The 26960-nt window shown below is 43.6% G+C and overlaps 1 protein-coding gene across 1 annotated transcript in view; it reads right to left on the bottom strand.

Annotated features, from left to right (window-relative positions):
• Positions 1-26960, bottom strand: part of Magi2 (membrane associated guanylate kinase, WW and PDZ domain containing 2) — a 555913-nt gene that overhangs the window by 99660 nt on the left and 429293 nt on the right. The window contains exons 14-15 of the mRNA XM_013510511.1: positions 5117-5302; positions 3080-3236 (exon numbers count right to left, since the gene is read on the bottom strand). Of these exons, the coding sequence (XP_013365965.1) occupies positions 3080-3236; positions 5117-5302 (343 nt within the window). The remainder of the gene's footprint in view (positions 1-3079; positions 3237-5116; positions 5303-26960) is intronic.

Below are 26960 nucleotides of genomic sequence, written 5' to 3'. Positions count from 1 at the left end.
TGAAACTTGTAACAGCTGTTATCCAGGCCACCAAACACTTCAACTTCGTCCTACCCAGTGACGTGCAGCAGGATTTTAAGTTGAACTGTACACTGAAGGACTCTCTAAGAAGGAAAAGGCAATGTTTCATGAGTGTCACTGATTTTGAAGTGAGTGGTACCATGGCTAGGCCAAAATTTATGTTGCTTTGAATATGTGGAGCATTTTAAGGAAAACTCAAGAGTATGAAAAATAAGACCCCTTAAACTCCTTTACTTATGAAAGAAGGTCATCAATATAATCTCTTGCAGCTATTAATTCCATTACTAAAGAGACTCAGAGATGACCAAGCAGACTACTAATGGTAAATTTTAGCAAGTTTTTATGGTATGAAAAAGTTCTAGGACCAGCCGGGTGTGGTGGTACACGCCTGCAATCTCAGCACTCAGGAGGCTGAGGCAGGAGAATCACTGTGAGTTCGAGACCAGCCTGGGCTATAAAGTGAGCTCAAGGCCAGCCTGAACTGCATAGTGAGACTCTGTCTCAAAAAGACAAAAAAAGAAAAAGAAAAAATTGTAGGACCAAGAAGCATTGCCTGGGTGAGATTCTACATCTCATGGCCCATCAAGGATTTGCTTCCAGCTATGGCATCTAGCATTCAAGTTCTGTGAAAGAAGTCAGTTTCCAATCCCTTCCCCTGCCTTGGCTTCTTTAAATCACATTGCCCTTGCTTGGGAGGTCAGTTCTACTATTTATACTTACTTAGGGAATACAGTCCATAGTGGCTCTTTTCTTTTGAAAGCAACAAATGCTTCTTCTTGGCTAGTATTTTACTAAAGCTTATTTAAGACTCTGTGTTTCTCAAGCACACACCAAAGGAACTGTGAAATGGGCAGAAGGGTACTGGGCATTGAACTCAAGACCTTGCACTTGCCAGGCAGGAGCTTGTGCCGGCCCAGACTATCACTTTTGTCAACTGCATTCACATGGGAATTGGCTCATTCTAATATGTAGGTGGCCGTTCTTTGTAGGAATGCACTTGGCACATGAGCTGTCTTGGACAACTCTAGCCTGGTCTAGAAAAAGGTGTGAGTTTCCCCTCTGATCCCATGAGCATCTTTCAGTGTAGCTGTGGAGATGTTTCTGGTTTCTCTAAGACTGCAGAAGCTCTTCACCCCTAGGCCAATGAGCTACTACTAACAATGAAAGAGTTCAGCCAGATCTGAGTGCTGGCCTGTAAAAGTCTTCAGAAACGGAACAAGCACTTCCCAGGGTGTTACTCCTGAAGCAAAAGAGAACTCTGAGCAAATATACTAGCGATATATAAACATGTGGATCAGATCAATCTGTTAATTCCAGAACTAGGACATATTTTGTTCTGTAGTCAGGAAAAAAATGTCTGAAGACTAACGCTTCTATGTCAAGGGCCACAGTGTCCTGGTGATGAGGAGCAGCAGCTAGGATCCAACAGTGGCCTTGCTGAGCTGTTGCTGTCCCCACAGAAGCACAGCACACTCTCATGCTCTGACCTCCACAATAAAAGAACCTTTCCTGGAGGAGCAGGTGTAACTGGCTGAAGAGCGCATCGAAGGAGAGGAGAGGATCACCCACTCAAGGATGAGGTCACCTGCCCCAGTGAGAAGCGGCACCCGTGTGCGGGGCATCCTTGCACCCTGAAAGTGATGGCAAGATTAGTCCACAGGGGGAAAATCAAGAAGACAAGCTGGATGCTGGCTCGGGGACTGCTGGGCTCTCCGGTGCTCCCCGCTGAATGCAGGGTGGACCCTGGGGAAAGCAGGTGCAGTCTGCTCGGCTGGAATAACACAGCCAAAGCAGATGCACCTGGGGCTTATTACTGAGGCACCCGGACTTCCCCTTCTCATGGGCTGTCGAATTCCCTGCATCGTTTGCTTCACAGGGCTCTTCTCTTCCCAGGCATATATTAAAAGCACAAGCCGCTGATGACAACCATACATGTACTTCTCCCGGAAAGCACTCAGTAGAAGGGGGCTTTCAGAAATACCACCCTTGTAGCCCAGGGAAAGGCTTGGTTTCACCATAATGTGGATGACGAACCCACTTTGGTAACTGTGGGAGTCAGACACCATGTCTCGTCCATCTCGTCCGCACAGGAGGCAGGACAGAGGAGGCAGGTGCTCAGAAAACCCTGGGACCAGGCGAAGCCCAGTGAGAGGCCCTTACTCTGAGATGCGGTGGGAGGGGTTCCGCCTTTCTGCTGTTGAGAGCGGAAGCAGCGCATGGAGACACATCTTCGTCTTTGTCTGGAAGGGCCCAACCCAACCCAGGCTCCCGGTTCCACATGGTCACAATTAGAAGACAGCGTCACTTTCCCAGGACACTCTCTCTTCGCTAAGCCCAAAGTGCCTTAGTCACGGTGGCTCACGGTGCTTGTGTGTGGGGGTTGGAGGACCCTGGCTAAGCCTCAGGTGGGAGGATGCAACCTGCACAGGCGCAGGGTGAGCTCTTGTTGACGCCCCCAAATCCTTCCTCGCTCTCCTCCACCCACAGGGAGCATCCTCAGCTCCCAGCCGCCTCCTTCACGGGCCAGTGGGTTTCTGCAGCCGCCGCCCCTCTGTTGCGCATCCCGCTCTGCCTGGCCTCCCCTCTGCTCTCTTGTGGGGCAACAGAGAGATCTTGAAAAACAAATTCCGCGACGTCAGTCAGCAGCTGAGGCTGCGCAGAGACTTCCCTGTACCTTGGATGAAGATCAAAACCCGCAACACTCTCGCAGAGCCTTTCTGGGTCGGCCCCAAACGCGCTGACTGCTTCTCACACCATGCCCTTGGCCGCGCCCGCCCGACCTTGGCCCCTTTCCGTTCCTCCTGCTCCCGCGCTCAGAGCACATGCTCTGTACCGCTGGCGAGCTCATCAACCCCCGCGCTCGTCCTCTCTCCGGAGAGCTCGCTCACTGCGAGGGGCAGACGTCTGGTTGCACTTACGCTGCACACGCTGCGCATCCCGCGGGGTTCAGGCTGCAGCCTCGACCACAGGGCACCTCCCCACCTGCCCATGTCCTGGGCGTCCCCAGCCTTCCCCACCCCTCCCTTGCCTCTCCGAAGCACAGAAGCTGGGACGGTACCTGTTTTCGTGTCCTTGCAGCTGAAGCGGCTGAGGAGGTGGCGGCTGGGCGACGGGGCTGCTGGGGGTGGCCAGGCTGGGCTGGGCCCCGGGGCTGTGCGGCTGGGCCAGGGGGCTCTGCTTCTCGGAGCTGGGGGCCGAGGCGGGGCTGCTGAGCTCTGCGGTGGGAACCAAAGCAGCAGAGGAGGTCAGGGTGGCATGGACCCGGGCCCAGAGGCGACCAGCAGCGGTGACTCTGCCTCCTCCCGCGTGCAAGGCGCGGGTCATTGCCGTTTTGCTAGGTTTCAGACAGCAGGTTAAACTTACCGCGCTCGAAACCCATCCTGGAATGGGGACCCGTTAATTACAACCCTGCGACCCAGCGAGGTGACAAACAGTCTCAGCCCTTTTGTCAGACTACCAAAAATAAAAACAAAACAAAAACCCAACCAACGATGAACAAAAACCCAAGCCAAAAGAACAGTAAACAAAAACTCAAGCCAACCAACCACCGAATAAAAAATTCTGTTAAAACTCGGAAAAATAACGCAGAGGAGTAAGCTCTAAAACACACTCTATTTTCCCAGCAGTGCTTGCTGTGAGAAAATGTTTTAGCCACCATGTTTTGAATGTAATGCGGCATCTTAACAGTCTTCCAAAGTGTGGGTAAAGAACTAACCATAAAATGGTTATGGTTTTACAATCTCATCCTCAGCCCCATTTAGAAAAGTAAGAATGCCTAATAGCCACAGTTCTCTGCAAAGAAAAGACTCAAAGCTGTTTATCATCTTTCTTTTCCTTTTTCCCCCAAACACTACTTCCTGGCTTTTCCCCTCTTATACCATCAAATTCACAACTGAGATTATCTGTGTGTGTTGGGATAGGGGCAGGAAAAGCACATCTCAGACTGGGAAGACTGCAAAGCACGCTGGATTTCAGCAAGCAGCCTTGCCCACAGTTTATTTTCACTGAATATTTCATACACATTGGTATCTGCAGATAACAGGTGAAAAAACCATCTCTCTTTTCCTCTCATTGGGCGACAAAAGGGAGACCTATTAGCATTCCATTGTAAAGCACTCTTTGCTCTTCTCATTGTCCAAAGATTTTAAATTTCTCTCCATTTTGATTGCGTTTTTGGGCATTCTTGCCACTTTGGCCCAGAAAATTCCCGCCCTGGGGGTTGTCCTGTGTATGGAATTTTTAGCAGCATCTTTGCCTCTCCTGACTAGATGACAGGTGTCTCCTCACCCCAAGCACAACAGTCTGAAACATCTGCAGGCATCACCAGATGTCCCCCAGAGGGACAAAATCACCCAGGTTGGGCACTCCTGCTTTACAACTGAAGTCAGGCAGCTGTTGAGCCATTTGGTGTCTCCACGGATAATCCTGAATTGAATGGGGAGGTGGCTTAGTCAAACACAGGGTGCCCAGCTAAGGAAGGCCACGGCCTCTGTGTGAGGCAGCAGGGCTCGCTTACCAGGGAGTGCGAGGGACCGAATTCCTCAGTCACTAATGAGCCAGCAACTACAAACCAGGAGTGAACGTGTGTGTAGAAATGGTGGTGAATTAGCACTCAGAACCGTGGGCCCCTGAAGGCATGGTTGCAAGTTAGGATGCCCCTACGCTGCAGGTTTCACGGGGGAGGGATTGAGAGGGCCGAGTGGGAATTAGACTTGTTATCAGATGTAACATTTCCTGAATGAGCTCCTTAGACCATAGAACTTCTTCACGCTTTTCACAATCAATCAGACTTTGAAGAATCCTCTGGAGCTTAACTGTTAATAATGAATAGTTTTTTTTTTTTCCTTCTTTTTTTTCAAGTTTGTTACTCTATCTGCTTTATTGAATGAGTTGTGGCTTAATATAACCCTAAAAACAGCGCTCCAAGACCTGGGGAAGGATCAGATAACCCAGTGGCTTGGGATTAACACCACAGAGAGAGTGGAGCGGCCTCTGACCCTCTGACAGTGCCCTGGTGACAGCTGTGGGGCCGGCAGGCCGAGGAGCCCCAGTGAGCACGTCCGTGTCTCCCTGCAAGGCCAGCTCAGGCACTCACCCTCCTGAGGAATGATGCGAAGGGTGACACTAAGACCTGCATCCTTGATGAGCTTCACGATGTCAGCGTGAGGCATGCTGATGATAGACTGGCCGTTCACTGCTAAGATCCGGTCTCCCACTTTTAGCTTTGCACAGCGATCTGCAGGACTCCCATCAATGATGCGTCCGATTTTATGGGGCACAGCTAAAAAAACCCCAACAGAAATAGGAATCAGGGACATCACCAACGCATGTTCTATCTTTTCGTCCCAGCCCAAAGGAAACAAGCAATGTCAGAACTCTTTCCCTGGTCAGTATATTTGCCTTTTGAAATCGTAATCATTGCTATTAGCTGTGGTCCTGTGTGTACTACTGAGTATACAGTACTCAGAGTTCCTAAATCTAAGTCCTTACAGCGATGGGCCAACCCCAAACGCAAAGGTCAGAGCTTCTCAAACTTCAGGACACATCAGTCATCAGAGCATCAAATGCACAGCTGCATGGGCCTCGTCCCAGACCATCTGACCCCGGTGTCCAGGCAGGAGGCGAGGATCGCAGACTCCTAGGAAGGTCCTGGGGGATCCCGGCACACAGGAGTGTCTGCGAACCATGGATACAGAATAATGGGCCCCAAGAGCTTCTACTCCAGAGACAGCAATACAGTTTCAGAAAGATAAAATAAAGGCCAGGAATTTAATTTCTGTCCCTTTCTGTTTCCCTGAGAGGAGGAAAAACGAAAGGAAGAACTATGCGCTGATCTGGTGTAGCCATGAAGTGAAGAAATTACGGCCACTTTCCACTCATCTAAGCCTCGGTTTACAGGAGGACTCGCTCTCAGTCCTACCTCTTCTTTCTCACTGACTCTATTATGGGGCCTTGAGATCCTGCTGATGGCTGGTACATAACGGATTCCAGCAAATCTGAGATGCTACCGATGGTAAGATGCACCTTTATTTTAAATACAAGAAAACAACCCAACTCTACCACTTACACATTGATACGTCATTGCCAGTACAATGCACCCTAATTATGAGATATTAAAATATAAAAATTTAAGCATTGATATAACATGACGCTAAAGCAGTGAACATTTATTTTCTTTTTGTTATTTATATGTATGGGCAGGAAAAGCCAGACACACAGGAAGTTAGATTTTCACAGCAGGTTGACTTCTGCTCAAGGTACGTGGCTGAGTACCTACCAAGGCAACTATGTCTGGGGTCCGATCTCAAGAGCACAGTGTCGCTGTCAATTCGCTTAAGGAACTTACAGTCTAGGAACCTGCTTGCTTTCCTTTCTCCCTTTACCACAGCTGGCCCAGACACACAGGCACTTGCCAATGGCTCTGCTGGTGCTCGCTTTATGGAATCAGGTACTGATTCAATCTGCAGAGCAAGGGAAAGGTACGGCCCACCGTTCATATGCTCCAAGGGTGTCTACTCCTTGAACGCTCCATTTTTCACATGCCTTACAGTAAGAGGAAGAACATCAGCTCATAGTCATCATAAGGATGGACAGTTAGTGAGTTAATTAACCAGTACCTTGTTTTCTCTTCTACTCTGCGAGGTTATAGGTAGCATATGCCAATACTGGCTGAGCCGGTGTGTCTGAGGTGAAACTTATTATGTTGGAAGCTCAAACACATTTTTATTTACTATAAGCATTAATATTTTCATTCTCCTAAATCCTTCTGACATCCCTACTGGTGTGTATGTGTGTGCACTTGTGTATAGGTACCAATGTGTTTACTTCCATGTGGGGTAAACCTATACTACTTCTAAAACTGAAGGAAGACTACTTGCTATAGGACCACACAGAGCACTATTACATACGTATCAGGCAGGAAAACAGCTTTGTTTAGAGAGATGGATTTGGGGGATTGGAGAAACACTGGATGAGGCCAAGTGTCTTTTTCTGATTTCACACAAAAAATGATATGTCTCCGTAGGAAAATACTAACTTGTAAGAGTTCCCTACTCAAAGGGAAATCAATGTAGCATAAAGCCCTTAATTATCTGTTATCATATATATTTTCTTCTCCCTATAGTTTATATTTACATGGGTGTTCACTGTGTTACATGATGGACGTTGTATATGTTATTCTACCTATATTATAAAATATAAAATAGCCCTCAACAAATCCTACAAGGTCTCTGATACCATTAAAGTTCCCACATGGGAAGTGAAGGCACACAGAAGTTAGCAATTCACCCAAGATCCCACAGGGCAATGGGGCTTGGAGCCCAGGACTCAGATTGCAGACCCCAGACCGTGTGGCCCTCAGTGAGTGTACCCGTCTGCCTCTCCGGAGTTTGCTGTCTCTGATCTTTCAACTACCACTTGCTTTGTGAGCACCTGGTGCTTTCATCTGCAGCTGCAGCTACTTCCAAGCCAGGAGCCCAATCCACCCCACAGTGGTTCTGACCTGGGGAGGGGGTCCTGGAACTTGGCTTGCTGTGAAGAGAGGAAAGGAGAACCTGAGAATCTTCAGATCCTAGTCAGTGAGGAGTTCACATCTTAGGGTCGTTTCTTTGCTGACAGTAATTTATTTGGGTATTAGGAACACTGGCATTTGAGATGAAAATATAAAGTATACTGCAAAACACAGATGACTTTCAGATGGCTTGCTGTTTAGACTCATGCATGCCTCTGCACTCTTGCATTCCTGGGGGTCATTTGGAATATACTGGGCATAACACCCCAAATGTTTCAACAGACTTCTCTCTTCTCTCTCTCACACACACACGCATACATGGACACACAGATGGACACATACATGGACACACAATACAAACAGAAAACTGCCTGCTCAACAACAATGAAAACAATTCTAGGTTATGATTTGTTACTTTTCAGGCATTGTCCTAGGTATTAATTTTGAATCCTTATAGCAGCATTGTAAGGTAGCTGTAAAAATATGATCATTTATTTATTTGATAGTATTTATCATTTATCACATTTATTTCTCTGTTAAGAAAACAAGCGTCACAGTCAGTATGTAAACCCTTGCCTCGGCTTCAGACCTCAGGGTCCCGCCCTTCTTTCCTGATATGTGGCGGGGGGATAAGAGTATTTGAACTCCAAGGAGCGAGGACGGGGACCCGGAGACAGTTTACATGAGTGTCCTGCTCTAGATTTTAAGATGAGTTCCACTGTCAACAGTTATTTGCTTATCATCAAACTCTTAGTTCCAAGGCCACTGTAAGTGTCTTAGAGTAGTCAGAACAAAAGGAAAAGGAATAAAAACCAAACTGAGAGAATGACAATGAGGACAAAAAAATTCTTGGGGAGCCCCGTGGATGACTGTGTGGCTTACATAAAATATAAGTGGACACACTGCTTAAAAATGCGTGTGCAGCAATCGCAAGTATCTGACATAGCTTCGCTCCAAGTGTTTTCTGTGGGCATTCGCTTTAACAACAGCACCTGAAGCTCTTGGCAGCCGGAGCGGTCTCGCTCCTCCTCCCCATCATCCCCTGCACGCATAAGTATGTTCAGTGTTGATGGGCGACGGACCTTTGACAAGGGGTGTGCCTGTGAGGAGTCTCTCTGGGAACAAGACGCTGTTCCATTTGCTGGGTGAGCAGGTCTACTGAGCTTATGACCTGAGTGCTTTCTGTGCAATGCGAATGGAATTACAGAACCAGGAAAGGCCCTGACCTTGGTTTCTATTATTGGGATGAATGGCGCTCATCGATTCTCTGAGAACTGATGACTAAGGTAAGTGCTGGCGAGCAGCTCATTTCCATGGCGTGCCTGTGGACGTCATCTGACAGGCAGCATCAGGAATCAAGTCTTTGGATCAGTCTTCTTGACACAGTGTGCTTAGAATACACAGCTACTTGGGAAAAGTCACCGTATGCCATCTGGCTTTGGACATACTGACATTTGGGAAAGTGGAAATATGTCACTAGTTAGAAATGTTAATTGAAAATCACAATTTATAGAAAAAGCCACCCATCTTTTCTATTTTGTTATTAATTTCTGGGTAAAATACCACATTCGTAATGCAATTGGTTTAAATTTTTCTATTGGGAACTTACTCTTCTGGCATTGCATTCATTTTAGTAGGAACCTTCAGAGATAATCAGCTGGGCTCTCTGAGCACTGAACAGCTTGTTTCCAGGTGTCTAGGGACACCTCTGCAGGAATCAGCAAGCCTCCGCTCTTTGCTGTTGGGTTCTCTTCTGGGGCCTGTGTGACACCCACCCAAGTTCCTTAGCTCCTGGTCAAAGTGGACTGATTCAGCCACTGGACTCCTGAGTTCGACCTTAGCTCAGGTCCCGTACAGGGGACAGGATGGTTCCTGGAGGGCTCCTTTGCTTTGATGATGAATTTGTAGTGAAATCTTGAGCGAAGGGATGATTAGATCCCTCGCCTGCTCTCTCCCTCTTCCTCTATTACTTCTTTGTAGTTCATGTGTATTTCATTTCAGAGAAGAAAAGCTTGTGACTCATGTTTACATTTAATTATCTCCTAGTTGACAAATCCCACAAAATGGCCTTATAGGAGGAGGGAAGCATTCAACAGGGAAAGTGGATTTTGCATCAGTCATGCCAAACTTGCAAGACAGAAGTTTCTGAAATGAGGGTGACACACAAGAAAAGCACTTCAAAGGCAATCAATAGCTTACACTCATTCACTCACAATCCCATTAATTTGTGAAGGTTAAACATCATTAACTTAAGGAGGCAGGGGAAATTAGTTTGGGTTTAGAATTTGTGACCTGATACGAAAGAAATGTTTTGCCTTTTTAAATTAGATGACTCCTGCTGTTTTTCTTTAAAGAATGTGGAAATTATTTATTGTCTACTTTTTTTTGGAATCAGAAATCGAACTCAGGACCTCGCCCTTGCCAGGCAGGCACTGTGCCACTGAGCTACATCCCGAGCCCTATTGTCTACTTTTAAAATTGTGGGTTGCAGCAGGAGGATCAGTCCATCCACATATCAACCCACACAGATCTGTGTAGCATCTTTTTAGAAACAGGTAGTGTGCTGGGTGCACTGGGGAAGCAATAACAGAAAGAACACATGGGATTTGCCCTCAAGAAATGGACAGTTGTGTTATACGGACTGGGCATAAACATACAAAACTATCTAAAACAAAGCACAAATGGTACATCCATGGGAAAGGCTGCTTGTGACAACAGAGAGAAGGGGAAAATGCCTAGGTTCATGCATGGACTCAGAAAGTGGTAAGGAACATAAAGGTCATTCTGGGCAGGAGGGACCATAGGGCCCCGACCCCAGTGGCAGCTCACTGAGGGAGCCATCAGGATGGGAGTGGGTGTCTATCAAACCTCGGAAGGGAGGAGCAAAGAGAGGCTTTGCAGGCCGGCGTCCCTGCTGCAGCCCTGCCTGAGCTCCCTGAGAGATGCTGTTAGCCCTGCTCCAAGGTGGAGGCGGAGCCTATGGCAGGAAGTCCCAGTGCTCCATCTCACTCATCCATGGTGATGGCTTCTGATCTGCCTTTCTGCTTTCAGAACCCCGAGCCTCATATGAACCTTGCTTGCTTTCCATCTCTCCTTCCTAGAAGGCCTGGTGCAGCATATTCTGTTGCGTTAAGCCCGTTCAGCTAGATGCCATGCTCGTCTGGAGTGTGACAGTGTCCTCTGATGGAGTTTTGCTTCTGTTCATCGGGGGTGAAGATGTGGGGAAAAAACCATGTGCTTTGTATTTTTAACTTCTGTATGGTAAGAGTAAGAACAAGCAGGCTGTGTGACTTGGTTTCTTCTAGAAGTCTTTGAAATCTAGCTTTCCAAAGATGAAAACATCTTCCCTAAAACTCATAGCTAACTTATTTGCAAAACCCCAAATTGAACAGCTGGTGTTTTAAGGACTGCATATTCAAAAAGCGCACTTTCCCCCAGCACCCGTGAGTCATTCTCTTGTGGCTGAACAGTTTGGTTACCCTGCAGTTGGTAACAAGCAGATGGTCAAATGGGAGCATGGAAAGAGGGCCCACCAAAGGCAGTGTTGGGAACCCAGCAGAGCCCATGTTTCTAAGGGTACAAAGGGTCATACAGAAAATAGTAACTGTACGGCTAAAGAGAAAGAAACACTTCTCTGTCATTAACCACTTATGCTTTTATTTTACACCAATAAACAAATCTGGATCACCAAACACTGAGAATGAACTGGAAATTGAAAGACATCTCATTGCATTAGGAACTGTAATTAGAGAGACTTGACTGCTTCTGCCCTGGAACCTACGGCCAGGTCACAGTGGTTTTCTTGTTTGGAAAGATGTGACAGGCCTGGGGACAGAGTTGACTTCAGGGTGTGCAACTGTGTACTGCTACAGTACCCTACATGCAAGAGTCAGGAAGTTAGATTCACGGTCTGTAGTCACCATCGTCACACTCTTAGATTCTGAGCAAGGACTCTGTGTTTTCATTTTTGCGGAGTCCTGCAAATTATGTAACTGATTCTATGTTCATATGTTCACAGTGTATTTCTATATTGCATCACCCCATTGTTTTGAGAGTCAGCATGGGATATGTAAATGAGAATATGGTATAGTTACCAAGAAAACACCCCAAAAGTGGTTGGTGGGAAAGGAGCAAAATTAATCCTTTATTCCTAGGCATGGCACTAAAAAAGATAGTCCAATTAGTATATATATATATATATATATATATATATATATATATATATATATATATTTTGCTTTTTTGGTGATACTGGGGACTGCACCTAGGGCCTTTGCACTGACAGCTATAACCCAGCCAGTTTTTATTTCTCATTCTGAGATAAGGTCTTGTTAAGCTGCCAAGTTGCCTGGGCTGGGCTTGAACCTTTGAGCTTCCTGGCTTCCTCTCTTCTGTCTTGTCACAAGCAGCCTTTCCCATGGATTTGCCATTTGTGCTTTGTTTTAAACACTTTTGTATGTTTATGCCCGGTCTCTATAACCTGAATGTCCATTGCTTGAGGGAGAACTCACTTCCAGAGTGCTGGGACCGCAAGTGCGAGCCACCATGCTCTGTGAAGTATATCCCTCAACACCTTTGATTCCAAGAGTATCGCTCAGTGATAGAGCAGATGCTTGGTATGCATGCACAAGGCTCTGGGTTCAATCCCCAGCACCGCCTTCCCCCAAATATACTGATTCAAGAGGTCTAATAATTGCCTTGATTTCCTTTTACCATTATGAAGTTATTCTTGCATGATAAATTTTTTATTATTGAGTCATTTACAAAGCACATATTCTTCTGTAATTCTTTAGTAGACATTACTATATGCTACATATAAATATTTCAAGAAGTTCCTGTAGCCTCTTGATGTAGTTTCTTTCCCCATAATCTGACGAAATGTCTAGATATTAGTGTGGTGATGAGGTGTGGGTGGCAAAACAAAGAAGGGGGGGAAACTCTGTTTGCACACATGTAGATCTTTTTCTTCTGTAGAGATACTTGTCATTTCTCTGTATATCCCTGGAGTCACACTGACAATTTCTAGGTATCTGGGACATTCTTTTTGACCTGTTTGGTCTGAAAGTGGTGACAGAAAATCTGGCCCATAGAGTCAAGTATCAACTCTATTCGGGCTTTTTTTCTCCCCATTTCCCCCAGAGATCTGGAGAAGGACACACATGTCTATCATTCAGTACAACCAGTAATCCAGACTTTTCACTCAAAAGGTAGAAGGTGAAATTCTGTACTGTTCAACTTGAGTAGTTTTGGTGAGCAAACCCATATAGCTTTGAGCAAACTCTGCTAACCAAACAGGAAGCTGGATCAGCAATAATGGAAATACATTCAGAGAAGTTTTACTGTTAAAATATGATAATCAATTTATTGCCTGACAAGCAGGAAAACAGGATATTTTACCCTTTTAAAAAAACAGCTGCAGTTCGGACCAAGGACTGCATTGGCTGTTGGACTCCATATCAGGTGTGTTATCTCTTTGCAGAAAATTTGTTGGCATTTTGTTTATGTCCAGAGACTCTGCCTGAAGCTGACATTAAGGGCAGTGGGCTGATGAATCTTGCAGAAGAAATTTTAAGGCACTCTAATGTTGGTCCTGCAGTCCTGTGCTGGAAATTTAACTGCACAGTGTTTGAAGGCTGGGCCATTGGGAGATGATTAGGGTTAGGCAGGTCGAGAAAGGGGGCTCTATGATAGCATTAACAGCTTTAAAGATGAGGGGAAGCTGAGCTGGCACGCTTCTTGTGTCTCTCAATATCATGCCTCCATCATATTACTGAGCAGCTCAAGGTCCTCACCAAACACCAGTCAGATGACAGAGCCATTCTCTGGACTACCTGGCCTCCAGAACCATGAGCTAAATAAATCTCTATTTCCTATATAGTCTTAGATACTTTCTTATAACAAAAAGAAAATTACCTAAGACAAGTGTCACACTCCCATCCCAACATTCGGATCTACCTTGCAAAGGGCAGTGCTTACTTACTTTCATGATGATAAGTGTATCCCCCAAAAGGAGTTTCTTTTTATTTATAATTTATTACAGAGGGCTATCAAATGATTAGAAAATACTGGTTTATTCTACAAAATGAGGACATTGTATAAAAAATTTAACATTCATGCCATAATGTAAAGAGGGCCATGGAAACACAATGGTATATCTTTTAATGAATGGAAACCTCATAATGAAAGCAATTTACTTGTATATAAATATCAAAAAATTAAATATAACCAAAATACTTAGGATGAAAAACTCTAGTGTCCTGCCTAACCACTCCACCCACCATGTCCTCTCGAGTTCTGTGATCTAAAAGCAAACATTTAAATTTTTTTAGCTCTTTCTTGCCCACATTTTTAACTAACATTCTTAGGTAGCTATTTCTCAATTTATTGATTTTAGTCAGTATTTATTTCCTTAGTATTACAATAAGAGATTTACCCTTACTCTTACCCTGGGATTTACTCTTATAACCTCCCACTTTCTCTCTTTATTTCATTCAGCAAGGCAGGGGCAGTCAAAAAGAGATGTGAATACTGCAGACCCTCTTTTCCTTAGAAACTCAGACAGACTTAGAACTAGTTTTATCACTATTTTTGGTTAAGTCAGTTGTTGTGTATAATTTTACCATGTAAATCTCATTCACTGTAGTATTTATGAGTTCACTTCTTTTCTTAGACACTTTCCTCCCCTTCCCATGCAGGATGAAGATCACTGTCCTCAAAGCTACTTGAGTCACCATTCAGTTGCTTCCTCTGAGAACCTGCCTCCTGGAGTAGTCAGGTTCCTCTCACATCTGCTGCACAGCAGCATCCTGGGGATTCCGGTTACCTTCCAAGGTTACCACACATTTCCCTAAACCTCAAGTCAGTTTTTTCCATATATACTTTCATTTTCTTAGAGCATATTCTGCAGTAGCTTTCTAAGAAACAATACATGAAGGAAAATAATTTTTTCAATCCTTAATGTCTGAAAATGTCTATTTTTTTTTAACATATTTGAATGAATTCTTTAGAACTTTGGATTGTATACAATTCCAGATTAAAAATTAATTTTCCTAAGAATTTTTCAGGTATTTCTCTATCATCTTCTCGCATACAATGTTACTATAGTTTGCTCTCCATAACCTTGGATTCTGCATCTGTAAATTTAAGCAACTCTGGTACCAAACATATTTGAGAAAAAATTGCATCTCTACTGAACATGTATAGGCTATTTTCTTTGTCATTATTCCCTAAACAATACGGTTTGCATCACATTTATATTGTGTTAGGTTTATACTTAATCTAGAAATGACTTAAAGTGTGCAGGAGAGTGTGTGCAAGTTATGTGCAAACACCACCCCATTTCATATAAGGGATTTGAGTATCCATGCATATTGATATCCACCTGGGTTCCTGGAATCAATGCCTCATGAAAAATAAGTATATAGGGTGCTCTCAGATTTTTGTTCCTTGTATATTATTATACTGTTTATTTGATAATTTCGATTGTGATTTTTGGTTTCTCTTCTTGGAACTTTTAATAATTCCTGACTTCCTGAATTGGTCTGCTAAGTATCACTTCTTACCTCTCTGCTGAAATGTCCTGTTTCTTTTGTGCTATTTCATGTATGATTTTCTTCATCTATGTTTCAATATATCTATTACATTTTCAGCTTCAGTTATATTTTCACTTTCTAAGAATTCTTTTTTAAATTATATTATTCTTTTAAAAATAATATTCCATTTTTACTCATGGGTATATTATTTTCTTAGCTAGTATCTGCAATAAGAGGGTCCCTAGAATAAGTGGCAGAAGCAACAACCATTTACAGCTCACAGTTCGGGGAGCTGGAAGTCTGAGATCAATGCCATAATGGTTGGACACATTCTGAGGCCTTTTTCCTGGTTTACAGAAGGCTGTGGCTATGTTTTCAGTATTTATTCCTTGCAAAATTCATGTTAATTTCCATTGTAATGTTATTAAGAGGTGGGACCTTTGAGAGACAATTAGGTCTTGGGATTCAACCCTTATGGGTGGACTGATGTCATTTTAAAAGGATGAATTTGACCTTTGCTTGCCCTTTTTGCCTTCTGCCATGGGAGGACACAGTGAGAAGGCTCTCGCCTGATGCTGGTACCTTGACATGGGACTTCCCAGCTTCCATAACTGAGGCAATGCACTTCTGTTCATTAAAAATTACTCATCTGCTGCATTGCATTCTAGCAGCACAGACCAGACTAGGATTGCTCTCTTCTTGCTGTATCCTCGTGTACTGGGGAGAGAGAATTCTGGTCTTTTCGTCTTATGAGGGCACAAATGCCATCATGGGAACTCTGTTCTCATAGTTTAGTCTAAAATTATTTACCCCCAAAAGGCCTATTTCCAAGTACATTACACTGGGATCCAGGGCTCCCACATGTGGGTTTCTGAAGGGCAAAAGCATCCGGTCCAGAGTGAATGCTTTTAACATCTATGAATATGAAATAGAAGATTTGGAGAAATGCCCTTTGTTCCATGAAATACTTTTCTTTCTAGTTTTATTATTGTTCATTTGATTGTTTTTCTATTTTAAAAATAAGGTCACACCTGGTGGTCAAGGTTATGTTCCATTCTGTCCCGAGTTTTTTTAAGTGCTAAGCCTGTCTGAGTGTCTAAAGAAAAGGGAAAGTCTATGGTATCATGTCTCTTTTTGGTTGTCTCTGCCTTGCTGAATGGGCTACTACTTTTTTTGCCTTTAAAATACTTTGCCCACACCTGCCCAATCCTTCTTCTCATCCTCTTACTATCAGTTTGTTAGAGCTTAAGAAATGGGAGGCCATTAAGAATGTTATTTTACCACCACCAAATAGAAATTGGAATTTTCTCCCCAAATTTATTTATTCATTTATTTATTTGGTCTTTTTTGAGGCAAGGTCTCACTATGCAGTTCAGGCTGGTCTTGAGCTCACTTTGTAGCCCAGGCTGGCCTCGAACTAGCAACAATCCTCCTGCCTCAGCCTGCCGAATGCTGGGATTACAGGTGCGCGCCACCATGCCTGGCTCCCCCCAAATTTAAATCAGTTGTTTGCAAGCAATATGTCAATGTCCCAGTTAGAGATTTGGAATATATTTGAAAAAGTAATGTAAAATAATTTATGTACCCAAAATTAAAAGCCTATTGTCTGACATAGTCTGGAAAAGTAAACATGAAGGATAATTATTTCAAATGCTTAGAAAATATCATAAAATTACATTTCATCAAACCCTGGTTTAGGGTCAAAAACATTCAATAAAATCACACTTTCTCTGTGCTAAATCTCTGTCCTGCCTTTTGAAGCACCCATCAGTGGCTCTGGCTCTGAGTAATTTCTCAGCAGGCCCAGTAGCATGGTTGATAGTTACAAGCAGGTGTTGCTGACAAGTCATGTTTCTCATTTTCACAGACGCAGTGTGTTCTATCTCTGCCATCTCCTTTTTCTTTTTATAGCCTCTGAAATTGTGTTTTGTAAAAAGTCACTTGGCTATCTTGACACAGTTTCCCTGTTACAATAGGTAAATGTCAAAAGCAATCACGTGCAATATCAGCCTTCCATTGTATTCCCCAAGCCCTGAGGCAGATAATAACTTCTTGCAATATTTTCTTAATGTAAATGGAAACAGATACTAACCCAGGCAAATGATCCCTCCTGAGCCAGCTGTCCTTTGCAATATGTTATCCTGGAGATTACATGAATATTTATTGGCTCTTCAGTTTCTCACAGAAGCCAAAGTTCCACTAACAGGGTATAACATGCTTTAACTTCAAATAATGTAATTTTGCATGACTGGATAAAACCAAATATGAAAAGGCCCCCCAGCTAGGTGCTCAGGAGCTAGAAAATCTTGATCATATATTAACTTCAAAAACAACCTGCAGTGTGACATCTGAATGGTCAAATAAATTATGTCAATTTCCTTGCTTGGAAAGTGAGACCATCATTACACGTGGTATTTCTTTCTTATCCTAACTTTTCTGAGTATTGCATATTTTAACTTGGATTTTTGCTTATATGTATTTTTCACCACTTATGTTTTTAAGAATTAACTGTTTTTACTTTTATGAAATAATACTTTACATACTATTATATGTTTTCACAAGAGTTTTACTTGAGACTATCATCATAAAATGTGATTTGTTACTCTAATATGAGAAATGAATAAGGAATGGAAAAAGAAAGATTGAGAAGGCTCAGAATGTACACAGTGAAACTGCAGTTACACTTGACAGGGAAAAGGCCAAAAGTGAAATAATGAATCACCAAAGAAGTTATATAGATGGTATAAAGCATGTGAAAAGATCTTCAATATCATTATTAGTTTTTAGGGAAAATGCAAATTAAAATAAAAATGAAATACCATGATGGACCTATTGGAATGGCTAAAACAATTCACAAAAAAGCAACACAAAAATCTTGAAAGTAATGTTATTTTCCAGGATGAAAAGCATCCAGTCTTCTTAGGCAGAACTACAAAATGGTAGAACCACTTTGGAAACTGCCACCATATAAACTAGAAACTCTACTCCTCAGTATTTATTACATGAAACAGTTTCACACAATATTTTCCCCCACAAAACTTGCTTCCACTCAAAGATATATGAAAAGGTTTAAAGCAGCTTTAGTATAATCACTTAAAAGAAGAAACAACTCAAATGCCTCTCAACCAGGTTATGGATAAACAACCTACGGTGCATCTGTACAATGAAATACTATTGAGCAATTAAAAAGGAGCCAGATGTTATGGTTTATATCTAGATACCACCTGAAAGCCTCATGTGCTCATGGGTGGGGCTTTGGGAGATGACTGGATCATGGGTGTGAGATACTGGATTAGCCTACTGATGGTTTTATGACTGGTGGTAACATTCAGGGGCAAGGTCTAGTGCGAAGAGGTGGGTCACTGTGGAAATGGCTTGAAGGGTATACCTCCCTCCTCTCTTGGTTCTGCTCTGCCCCCTGCCTGCCTTACCATGAACTGTTTCTCCTCTGCGATGCCCCTCTGCCCTGCCACCCTGCCTTGGAGCCAGTCGACTATGGACTGAACCTCTACAAACAGTGAGCCAAAATAAACCTTCCCTCCTTTATCTTGTGGGGGTTGGCTATATTGTTCCAGCACAGAGAAAGTAACTAAGACACCATATAATGACACCTGGAACAACACAGCTAAATCCAGAATGCATTAGGTAAAGTGGAAGATGTCAGACTTCAAAGGGTATGTACTTTATGATCTATTTGTACAGGGAAAGCTGAAATCACAGAATAAAAACAAATCAGCAGTGGCCAGTGCTGGAGTGTGAAGAGGGGTGACTTCATTGTTGCAATGGTAACTAATAGTAACTAAAACTCAGACTATAGATGAGAAGGGGTACACTTCACCGTATTGAAATAGAACCTTAAAGATGAGGGGCAGGAGAGATAAAGAGGTTTTGGGTGAAAACAGAGAGAAGTAAAAGGGGACCGATGTCAAATAGGAGAAAGGAGGTGGACGGGAGAGCCGAAGGATACAGCAATCTTCAGGTAGAAGACGCTGTCTCGCCTGAGTTTTAAAGACAAACGTGGTTTTGCCAGGTGGCAGGGATGGCGGAGAGGAGGTATCACAGTCACAAACTGGAGGTCAGAGTTGGGCAGGGGGCAGGGAGGCAAAAGCCACCACTGCGCCCTGGAGCTGGGCAGTCCAACATGGTGGTGCCTGGCCACACGTGGCCATATAAGTAATTGAAATGAAAGACAATCTCAGACTCCTCATGCACACGGGCTTCATTTCTCGTGCTCCATGCCATGTGTGGCCCCTGGCTGCAGAGCCATGTAGTGCAGAACAAAATGTTTATTTCCACCATTGCTGGAGGTTCTGCTGCAGGGTGCTGATCTGGAACCTCAAGGGAGGCATTAGCAGTGGTGGGAGAGAGTCTCTGGGATTCATTTTCTCTCTGGAAATCATGTTTGGGCAATGCCTTGCCTTAATGTCTGAAGAGGGATGGACATGGCTGTGTATCTGTCAAGATACGGACGGAATGTAGGCTCCTGGAGACTCTTGCAAAGCTTGCATCATACACACTAGTTAGAGTTGAAGGCAACTTATACCGGAAGGTAGCCATAGCAGTAGCTAATTGGGCAGCCAGGTTTTATTGTATTTCAATTTTGTCAATCGCCCACAAGAAGGTAGCTATTTTTCATCCCCCTGTTCATCTAGAAAGTCTAATAAACATTTGAATGAAGAGTTCTATGCTGAAATATTCTTCTTCTGTCTCATATTATTGCAACTGCTCAGTGCGAGAAAACCATAAGGGCAAAACCTTTGAAAATATGTGCTCTTCCTTGTTTTCTGGAAGACCCTACTGTCATGATGAACTCATAAATATACATCTTTGTAATGAATAGCCTCAGAACAGAAGGTTTGCATGCTTCACTCCTGAAAGCAGATGGGTTCATCAGGTACTCAACATCTGTGGAGCATCTTTTTGGAAGAAACCCTTACTAGGCTTAGAGAAATAAGACCTAGGAGAGGTCAGATTGAGAAATGAAAATGTCAGTGGTACACTGTATTTTTTTGTTAATTTTCCCTGGCACTTCATGAATTTATGAGTGTCTGGTGATCTGACTTATCACCCAGAGAAGGCTGGATGATAAATCTCTAGAAATAATTTCAATCCAGTGTGAGAGTAGTGTAGTTGGGAACAAATACAGCATAAATTGCAGAATTATGGGTGCTTGAATGCACAAATAAAAAGAGCTTTTACCAGGATATGGTGTAGTAGGAGTCTCAGCTGAGGTAATCCCTGAGTCCTTGGTGGAAGGTGGACCTCCGAAGGAAGTGGTTATGTGCCAATGGGAGAAACATCCCTGAAACCCTCTTTTCATATCGTTGAACAATGGTGGTAAGTAAGTACTGTTATGATACAGCAACCATTTTGAAATGGTTCCACATGTGGAGCCAGCTTTATTAGTGACCCTTGCCTGATATATTTTCTGTGGCTGATTGTTGGGAAGAAAGAAGAAAAAGAAAATTAAAGAAATATAATACAGCAGAAGGCCCTGAACTCAATACCAAGAGAAGTGTCTTTTGCAAAAGTGGGCTGCAGAGTGTGACCCGGATTGAACCCCAGGGTGGAGTACAGGCATTTCCCACTGGTAAAGGGTAATCTTCTGGGTCTTTTCTCTGTGGCAAACTCAATGAGCCTCTAGTGAGTAACAACCCGCCATAAGACTTGAGCCTGGGGGACAAAGCCACCTATCACCCGTTTATGAGTTTTCAAGACAACTGAATACCTGAAGGCAAGAAGAAATTCACGTTCTGCTGCTGCCTGGAGAGTCTTTGAATACAATAGTAAAAGCCAGTCCTCAAAATGATTCCCTAGTGGGAGAACTTATGATGTATGAGTTCCATTCAAACAATAAGGAAAGGTAGCCTAGAATTTTAAAAAATGCACCATAGCACTCACAGGACTTTTGATAGTTGCATTGCTTCTCCTTTTGAGAATAAATGAGAGCTACAGTGCTGCTTCTGCAGACTTATTCTTCAATGTTCTTTAAATTGGTTCATTCCAAGAGAGTGAGATGTTTGTGTTTCTGCTTCCATTTCAGTTAATAAACGCCCCAATGCTCAGATAGCAGAGTGCTTGGAGTTTGATGAAAAATCTTTGTTTGCCCGTTTGTTTACTAGTAGGACCTAGGCAGCCAAGTTTTAATCTCGGAACAAAAGTAGTCATGTTCAAGACTGAAAAGATGAAATTGAGTCAATAGATCCTATTCATCCTGGTCTTAGCTGGGTGTGATCCTATAGAGTACTAATGTGATTCAGAAGTTGTTCACTTGGAACAGAAATGGTTTGCTTTGTTAATGAGAACTGTGAAATGAATAAATAATTTGAAGTAATTTTTTTTTCCCTAAGGAGCTTGGGATGCCATCCAAATGCTCCTGTGTGGGACTATGTAATTACACTGAGGCTGTGTCACACAAAGAATTCGACGTAATATTTTTTTCCTTAGGAGCTTGGGATGCCGTCCAAACATTCCTGTATGGGACTGTGCAATCACTCTGAGGCTGTCACACAGACAAATGGTGACCAGGAGCAGTCAGTGCCAGGACGAGGTGCACCGCAGAGCACCCCGAGACTGCTGCCCAGCCCTTCCAAGGACAAGGCCTTGCAACTCCATTGTTTGTAACTGGAGAGGCTGCAGGTGAGGGTGCAGAGATTGCTTCTGCCTCTGTTTCCTTGGGTGCTAGCTCATCTGAGACTTCCCCAGCCCTGGGCCGGCGCCGGAACCATTTACCCAGGCTGGGAAGAACTGATGTGAGATCTGTATTCTGGGAGGCTACTCTGGCTGCACTTTATTATAGTGCAATTTCTCACACCGAGCAAGGAGCAGTGTGCGCACAGTTCCTCCTCTATGTCACCCCCTGCTTCTTGCTTCCCTAGCTCGGTTTAGGAGCATCCTAGAAGTGGAGCACATTCACAGTTTGACTTCTGATAAGAGAAGGACTGTCCCATCAAAGTAAGCTACAGGAAACCCCTTAAAAAGCATGCTGCCAGCAACCGGGAGAGATGCAGAGAAATGCCGGTGCTTCTTGTCTTTAGGGAACTCATAATCTTTGGGGGCAGAAGAAAAACTTGTGCACATGAAAAATAAAACAATACAGTGATAAAAGACACAGTGACAGCAGGGAGTCTTGGAGCAGTCAACAGCAACTGAGCTGATGGATAAGAATGTCTATGCTAGTTGAGACGAAAGAAAACAGGTGAAGTGGTTTGGGCAATGTTCTATTAAGAGATCAGATTTTTGAGCTGATTTGTGAAAGATGCAGACTGTTTGGGTAATGGCCTCTGCCTCATTGGGTTGCTGTGAAGACTGAAAACAATGCGAGATTCCTAGCACAGGGGCCGGGAGGAACCTCGATAACAACTATTACTGAAAAAGACGAGGCATTCCAAGTGGCAACCGGCAAAACATGGACCCTGGGACAGGGAACAGAGCAACCCTGGTTTGATGGGATGAAGCCGGTGAGGCGCTGTTGGTAAAAAGCAGGTGTGCCCAGATTATCCAGGGCCTTGAATGGAAGAAGCATGTTGAAACTTTATGTAGTAACTATGGAACCCAGAACTCTTCGAGGCTGCAGCAGGAGGCTTGCAATTTCAAGCCCAGCCTGAACAACTTAGTGAGACCTTGTCCTAAAAAGAAGGTGGGGATATAGCTCAGCATGAAGCCCTGGGTTCAGTCCCCAGCATGCTCCCCTCCACAAGACAAAACTGAGAAAGCTTTGTCCCCCTGATGTACTCTGCTTCACTGACAAAGAGACTCCACTTCTACTTTAGCCCCCAACTACCTCATGAAAAGTCAGTCACACTAACCAATGTGAAAAGATTCTTTAACATTTAAAACATACACACATCAGTGCAATGAATGCAATCCATCTGTTTTGTACATGTGGGTTTTTCCAAGGTTTCTGAAGGTATTTGCTTATCTTATGAATTATATTGGGGAGGTACGTATGTTGGGGAGAACAGGTATTTTGTATAGGATCTGTGCATGTATTATTTTGTCTGTTATGAAAGTCCTGATGTTAACAACACAGGTGACAGCATTTTGCCTCTGGAATGAGTTCGTGTCAGTGTAATGGAACTCAAAGCAGAAGCATCACGTTGATGGATGAGTTCACCGCAGAGATTCATTCAAGGGAGGAGGGAATATTATGTGCTGCAAAGATGGTGAGGAATTCACAAAGGAAACTTGCACTTGCAAACCAATGAAGACCAGAAAAGTCAGTGAGACTTGCTTTCCAATTCCCGTGCTGGGCTGCATGGGTGAGTTAGGTCCATTTCCAGCAGTGACTTTTGGTGAAGGAACATGGAGAGGTTAAGTTTTACAAGGACTCAGAGCACGGGAAGGTGCCAGGATTAGCATCAGCTGCACCTGTTACCTATGTCTTTTAGGTTATCAATGAACAAACCTCAACCTGGAGGCCTGGAGAAAATCCACTGTCACAACCCAGACCAGTGAAGCATAAGATGAAGAGCTTACTGGTTGCTATTTAGAGGTTTGGCTTTAGGGCAAAGCTTTGTAGCTATGATGTCATTAAAAGGAGTGTAACGTGGAAGGTAACAGTTCCCAAGCCAGCTGGGGATGGCTGGGGGAGTGTTGGTGGGAGAGAGACAGAGCCTCCTGGGTGACCTTTTGTCTTCAGCAGCTTGGTGTATCTTATCTCAGTGTATCACACAGATGCCATGAAGTGGAAAAGGAAGGAAAATCTGCCTTCAATTGTCTTAAAAGGAGAGCGGAGAGCTGGTTTAGTGTAGTTAAGCGTTTATTTTAGATCATTTCTTGAAAGAGGCTGACATGGAAGAGAGAATTCAAAAGTATTAGGAGCCACTTTCAACACATAATTAAAGATGAAAGTAGCAAAAGTTAAAATGATAGATAACTGTAGCCAATGAAAAATCTGATCCAGGCTTCTAACTTTTCCAGGACTTTACAAACAGGGAAGAAACTAACCACATACTTTACTTTCCAAGTTGATTCATGGTATCCTGTAATTTAAAGCTAAGAAAGGCCATAAAGATGATCTCTCCTTCCCTATCAAATGAGGCTGGGATATAGGAAGACCAAGGACATCACAGCAGATGACCGAAAGTGAGGAGTGGGCGTGTCCACTTAGTTAAATGTCCATGTTTGGGATAAGGCTATGGACACCTTGACCCTGACCTTTTGCTTTACTTGTGCCTTTCCTAAGTTACATGACTACTCAGAGACTGCATGGTTAGTGGGAAAAAGCCCAAGTTACTTCACTATTATTTTATTTATATTTCATCACTTTAAGGAACCATGCTTAAAAATGTCACTGAAGACCTCTAGCTAAATTTTTGAAGTTCTGGAATCCCTTTTAAACTCCATGCTTAGGGATACCATCAACAACACTTTGAGGAGTTTATGCGGGCATTTTACCTAAGATAACAAACTCTTTACCTGAACATGAGATTGCATGGGCCTTGGCGAAAGCCAATAATGACCAAGGCCAAACTCCAACCTGTGCCAGAGCAAGTACAAGTAGAAAGAAAGATTTTCAGCACAGTGCAGAGCTACAAGACTGCTGAGAAGTCAACAGCCTTCTGGCCAATGCTGTGCTTGCAGATAAAGACAGAAAATCGAGTCAACACTGCTGGTAAACACAAAGGAAGGTAACAGGACTGAGATGGTTATTCTCTACTCTGACTGTTTAGATTGATGCGATGGCTGCTGTCCTGAACATGTCCTCCCTTGCAGCTTGTTATGGGCACATATATAAGTTTATAAATTCCTTTAACAGATTGTCAGTCTCCACTACTGATGCCCATTCTGCCTGTGGTGATGTCTACCCCATGAACTCCAAAGAAACCTCCCTGAAAAGTTATTGAAAAGGTGGAGACTGAGGCTCTCTTTTATTTCATCACTTGTATCAAAGTCCTTCTGGAGGTTTTGTGGGAGAGTATAGCTCTGCAATAAAAGCTGGATGTCAAGACCTAGGCCTTGAGTTGGGAAGGCCCAAGGACCATTTTATCAGCCCCACTGCACACAGTCATGGGGCCATCTGATCCACTCAGAGAAGAAAGGCTGCCTGAGCCACCTGTATCCTTAGTGAGAATGACAACAGGAAGTGATTGAAACCTCACAAATATACTAATGTCACTGGTTTTAGGAAGTTTTGGAAATTATTTCCATTTCTTTCTAAGCTTATCAATATAGTAATATGGCAATAAATATCTGTTATGATGGTTTAGATCATAAATGCCCTTTAAAGGCACATATGCTAAAGACTTGGCTACTAGGCTGTGGTGCTACTGGAAGGTAGTGGAGCCCTTAAGAGGTGGGATCTCCTGGCAGGAAGTGAGGTCATTAGGGGTGTGGCCTTGAAGGGGATAGTGGGACTCCAGCCTCTCCTCTTCCTTTCTTTCACTTCCCAGTTGCCTTAGGTGAACAGGTTTCTGTCACTGTGCACTTCCGCCATGATGTTCTGCCTTACCACAAAACAGTGGCACAAATCCACCATAGACTGAAACCTCTGCAACTATGAGCCAAAATAAATTTTTCCTCTTTATAAGTTGATTTGCTCAGGTATTTTGACATAGGAATGGAAGGCTGATGGACACATTTACATATAAATCTTTGTTCAACTCTCTGTAACAATTTGAAATGTAAATTACCTGTTACATTTCACTCTGATCCTAGGCTGTGATGTGGAAACCAACTTTGTTTTCCCTTGGGTCCAATTGGAAGGCCTGACAAAATACTAAGTACTTGGATCATGGGACACAAGTGCTCAGAAAGCTGTTCTGTTTTTGCTTTAAACCATGAAGGATATTCCTGCATTACAGATTGAAGGCTTCTGAGTTTTGTCTTGTTCCAAGTGATGGCTGGCCTTTAGGGCCTTGGAAGAAAGCAGTCTGCTCCTTCATTACATTATGTAATACAAATAAAATTCCTTCTTTATTTATGGGATAAATAATATCTTGAAGAAGAATATGTGAGGGCTTTAGTAAAGTGCCCGATTTAAATGCTGTTGCCCAGGAATAAGCCAGGAGCCTCACCTCACAATTTCTCATTTAGTTGGATATCACACATCCTTGGCAAAGTTGGTTTAGCTCAAGAAGCTCTGGGAGGAATCTTTACTTAAAGGGAGGGGAAGTTTACACTTGGCTTCTTCATGTCGCCTCTCTGCCTGATACTATTCGATAATGACATAATGTTTGCAGGGAGATGCTAAGAGGCATAGTTTCCAGTCTGAATGTTGATGCTTTCCATGACTTTCCTAGTTTACTGGCTTCACAGCTGGAGTGGCATGGCCCTGGGCTCCCACTGCTGACCCAGCCTACAGGTGGGTGAGGTGGAAAATACTATGATCCATGCAGGTCTGTGCAGTTCAGGGGCACTGGCCCTCTGAGATATGCTCATCTTCCCCAGATTTAGCTGCCCTGGAAGATAGGGGACTCTGACTAATGGCTGAATGGTGGTATGAACTCTGTGCCACCAAGAAGTGTGAGCTGAGGTAGTGGAAGAGATTCCCAGCAGCAATGGTGGCCTAGACAGTAGCATTTAGTTCTTACTAATGCATTTAGTTCTTACTTCAAGCCAGTGCTTTTCTAAGCCCCTCCATGCACAGATTCCATTACCTTCATTGCAACCTTACAACATAAAGATGAAATTGATCTTCTCTTTGCAACCAAGAAAATGGAGGCCCAAGGAGGTTATAGAATTTCCTCAAGGTCACGTGGCCAGTACATGACAGAGCCGGGTTTGAAATTCAGGCAGTGTGACTGGAGCACCTGAGCTGCGAACCACACCATCTACACTGAATGTTGCTCTTATCAGAGGCATAATGGCCGCAGGTCACCATGGAAAAGCTTCAGCAAGGCATGGTGGACAACAAACTAATCAACAGTGACCATGTTAATGACCCATGGGCCAAG

This window comes from Chinchilla lanigera, unplaced genomic scaffold (genome assembly GCF_000276665.1).
Source record: "Chinchilla lanigera isolate Chin_1 unplaced genomic scaffold, ChiLan1.0 scaffold00009, whole genome shotgun sequence".
NCBI lineage: Eukaryota > Metazoa > Chordata > Mammalia > Rodentia > Chinchillidae > Chinchilla > Chinchilla lanigera.
This window is presented reverse-complemented; position numbering and strand designations above follow the sequence as displayed.